Source organism: Scomber japonicus, chromosome 11 (genome assembly GCF_027409825.1).
Source record: "Scomber japonicus isolate fScoJap1 chromosome 11, fScoJap1.pri, whole genome shotgun sequence".
Taxonomy (NCBI): Eukaryota; Metazoa; Chordata; class Actinopteri; order Scombriformes; family Scombridae; genus Scomber; species Scomber japonicus.
Window position 1 is genome coordinate 19,893,207 of NC_070588.1, and position 4,598 is coordinate 19,897,804.

Here is a 4,598-nt window from a genome sequence, read left to right on the forward strand (position 1 = left end):
CTGCTTGCTTGCTAAAAACATCACATTATTTACCCTAACCCTAACCCTAACCCTAACTGCCTCCTTTCTCAGAAGCAAGCACCAACTCTTCAACTCCCAAAGTTTATGGTAAAAATCTATTTACCCCTTTTTTCTCTGTTTAATTTGTGGTATGACTAAAATGTTGAAGTTGAACATAACAATATGTGTTTCATTTCTCCCCTTTCCATTAATTCTTATTTCAAACATTAATATATGTTTTCACTTTAAATCAAGTATATATATATATATATAAAATAATATATATTTTAAAAAAGCTTTGTAACTTAATGTCCAAGGAGGAAACATTTAGTTATTATTTTTGGTCTATTTTGTGCTATTCATATTTAGAGGCTACAAAATGTTATGTAAAGCATTGACGTTCAGTATCTCTTAAATTCACATTTGTGTGTTATTAGCCTTGTCACATTGTTCTTAAAACCATTTTGAGAGATTATAGGTACTTGATTTGACTTAATTTTGAATTACATTTAATCACTTATTATTATTATTATTAATTATCAGAAGATTTCTTAACTGTATAAAACTTAAAAACTTATTTCCAGTTTTATTATCAGTACTTAGCAATTGCCAAGTGTGATTTATTTGTAAACTATTATACCTCAGTTTAATGGTTTTGTCTTCTCCTATGCAATATTGGATCTTTTTTGCGTATTAGGACCTTTGTAATTTGAATATAGTTTTATTACAGCCACCAAACCCTTAAAACAACATCATCACTGTATTATGTGCAGAAATAATGAAATTGTTCTTTGCCTTTTTTTCAGTTTACAGAAATTCAACTTTCAATGTGGGTAGTGAAGTTAACCTGACATGCAACAATAAACTGTGGAATGAGACGCTCTATGTAATCTGGAATATAAATACATACCAAAAATGCAGAATCTCCCACAGCAATAGTGAACACACAAGTAAAAACTCCTGCAGTGGTGGCATGTCTCTCCAAAACACATCCACATCTCAGTCGTACCTGCACATCCCAAACTTTTCAAATAATGACGTGGGGATCTACAACTGTGACTCGGCTTACACGGGAGGAGCTGATGCCATTAGTATCAACGTGGCTATCACAGGTACATTTTAAAATATCTGCAGCTTAGCCTTCTATTGCAAACATAATGGGGGGTGATATTGTTTCTTTTTGAACACTCGTAGTGCTTAATAGTGATATTTGAATAACCCAACATAAATTTGTCTTTCATGACACAATGTCACCATTATATCTGGAAGTATTTTATCCTCAATGTATGAAATAGTTAAAAAGTTAACCTGGGCAAGCAAAATTAAAACAATTGTATCAGCATGGCTAGGTTTTTGTTGTTGTTTTTTTGGTTTGTTTTTTGTTTGTTGTTTTTTTGTTTGTTGTTTTTCTTTGCATTTTAATTTGCCTGTTACGACGAACAAAAAACACTCAGCAAGTTTCATATCTCCTGTTGTGTCTTGCATGGCTTAGTTCCTCCCAATATATCAGCCTGGTTTGAGCAGAAGGGTAATACGACGGTGGCTGTGTGCAAAGCTGAAAATGGAAAACCTGCTGCCAACATCAGCTGGAGCCATAAAGGAAATTCATCATTGAAAACCTCGTCTAGCTCAGATGGATTCATTACAGTAGAAAGCCACATGGATAACCCCGAAAAAAACCTGAGATGCATAATCACACACCCGTACTGGAAAAGTAGGAAAACTTTGATACTAGAACCCATGAAAGATCAGCCTGGTAAGTACAATAGAAAATGTTTTGTCTATATCATTGAATAAATAAGTTTAGCTTTTTATGATTGTTCATGTTTCTGACAAGATGTTTTTTTTTTTTTTTTTTTGGTATTAATAAGTATAAATAAATAGATGTAGTGTTAATGTCCAGTGGATTGCTATCAAACCGTTACTGTTTTCCCTCTCTCAGCAGGTCTTCAATTTAATCTGTTGTACATCCTCATTGCTGTAATAATCATTGCAGTTTTGGCTGGATTCTTATTCTTCACACAAAAGACACTACCAAAGCTAAGGTAAGAAGAAAGAATTTTCATTTGATAAATAACTAATTAGATGAACTTCTTGTGAGCTTTTTTGTCAAATAATTTTTTTTGTTGTTTAAAAAAAGAAATCTTTCTCTTTTTCAGGTCTTGCAGGCAAGCCAACACCTCACTTTCCAAACAGGTAATCTTTCTGTAACTCATCATTTTTGAGTTCTGCTACACATTGTTGAGTTTTGTTTCTGACACCTCTCTGTTTTTTCTCAGGCAGAGGATGTGGAGGAAGTGGAGCCGTACGCCAGCTATGTTCAACGTGTCAACTCTATCTATAACTCATAAAAATCCTGTACAAGCATCACATGCACACACACAGACAGACAGACAGACACACGCTCACTCACACACACACATTTAAATGCACATAGGTCTCTGTGAGAAACAGAAGGCTGTGAAACTGAGAAAAGGTAAAATAGTAACTATGAGAGAAGAGTGAGATGAAAGATTTCCGTCAAGACAGGGAGCCTTACAGACAAATTCTCTCCTGATAAACTTGACTGATGGAACAGGGGATGTACCTAATGTCACACACTGGCACGTATGCACAGTACATGCAACCCAGTACTTGGTGTGTGGGCTTCTATGTAGAACATTAACTACAAATGCAATGAACTGTTGAACGGGAAAGTATGCCATCCTCAGCCATAAGCAGTTACAGCATGCCAAGACTACAGACCTATAGTTTTGATGTTGCTGATAAAATACATGTCCTGCAATTATATATGATAACATATATTTATTGATAGACTGTAAATAGATGCTGCATCAAAATTAGAGTATTATGTCTTAAAGAGCAGGTTCAATCACAGCAACCAATAACCCTCTCTATGTACATATGGTCATGTTGTTTGTCTAATTATGTAATTACATATATTAAAAATATATCTTACCTCAACTGTAAAAAAAATCCCGCACACTCATGTCATTCAAGGTGGGTTACACAAAATGAATAAGAACACTAAGAATAGCACATAGTTGAGTACTCCGTATACTCATACCGAATAGTGTAGTGTGAGACAAGTGTGAAAGTTAGTGAAGTCAGTGAGTCGTTTTGTTTTTTCACCAATGTTATAATTAAAATAGGTTATGTTTGGGTTGTAGACATTCAGCAAAAACGTGACAGATACTCGTTTTATCATCCACCTTTTGTCACATGATGATTACTGGCACGGGATAACAAATTAGATAAATAGTGAGTGCTTGAATTTGGTTCATTACTTTCTCAATGACTGTAAGCCAATTTGGAAGCCAAACTGTATTTGTTGGAACAATGAATTGAAACTGAAAAAAGGGACTGCTCTGCCATCTAGTGGGATAATATAGTCCTCAGAACGATCATGTCACATTCAGTTGAAGCTGTCTGAAAAATGAATAGGCCTAGAAAATAAAATGTACATAAATATAGCACCCCCTATGTGCTTCCAGTATTTACTACTGTAGCATTATATTCAATAGCAATCAATAGTGGATATGTGAGTTGTGGGAGGGGGAGTTGATAGAAGTTTAGTGGGTAAAACTTTATAATAAAGGTACAACTCATATTCTTAAGTAATGCTTAACTAAAGCATGAGTCATGATGATTTAAAGCATTAATGCAGGGTGAATTCCAACTGCTCACAATTAACAAATCATTCAGTCACTATGCCTTTATATAATTTGCTAACAATTAATAGATAGTCAATTAATGAATACTGAATTCCAGTTATAGTAAAGAGCATTTATAAACATGCATTTGATTAGCCTCTAGCGAGCTGTATTTTTCTTTAATCAAACAGGTAATCCGATGCAAATTTACATGTTACTGAATGTTGCTCCCATCTCACCACTAGATGGCTGTATTGTGCATGATCAGGTTGTATTATGCTTTAAACGTATACTAGCAGGAACTCTGGGTATAAAAACGTACGATTAATGTATTAAGTAATGTTGAATTTACATTCATTAACTGACTCTTAAGTGTAAACTGATCACATAAACTCATAGTGTTGTAATTGTGTGTTAATGGAGGGAATTCATGATACATCCTGTATCAATGTTTGCATGAAATCATCATGGTTCAATTTCTTGGTATATTATTTAATACCTTTTTTTTAATATGAATGTCACTGCCTTGTGCACAGCCGGAGACCAGGCTAACATTTGAAATCTGATACTAAATCATAGGCAGCAGCAACTATAGTTTATCTTCACCTCACACTGAATATTAAGTTGTACATATGAAAAAGGGGAAGCGATTTTTTTAGCCGTACAATCTTTTAAATAGTTTACCATAATTTCAGTATTTTTTAGAAATGCAGTTGATAGATAAAACAGAATAATGAACAAAAGTGGACTTGTTAAACTTTTAATCATTAAAAAAAGATCAACAATGAAAAAAAGGTAATTCACCATACTACTACTATTACTCTACCACCTAACCCAACAGATACATAATCTTGTAGTTAGATACAGGCCTTGCATGCTTATACAAACCATAAAAAAATATAAATTTTTCAGCCTTAAATATCTACTGTATCTAGTATACCGGGT

At 33.8% G+C, this 4,598-nt stretch overlaps 1 protein-coding gene across 1 annotated transcript; it reads left to right on the forward strand.

Moving 5' to 3' along the window:
- The first annotated feature begins 549 nt into the window (after nt 1-549).
- On the forward strand, nt 550-2,809 carry si:ch211-214p13.9 (cell surface glycoprotein CD200 receptor 1). The gene is made up of 5 exons (XM_053328260.1): nt 550-1,112; nt 1,493-1,756; nt 1,943-2,045; nt 2,160-2,196; nt 2,280-2,809. The coding sequence occupies exons 1-5, from the start codon at nt 779-781 to the stop codon at nt 2,349-2,351; spliced, it is 810 nt and encodes a 269-aa protein (XP_053184235.1). The 5' UTR covers nt 550-778; the 3' UTR covers nt 2,352-2,809.
- Nucleotides 2,810-4,598: the final 1,789 nt, after the last annotated feature.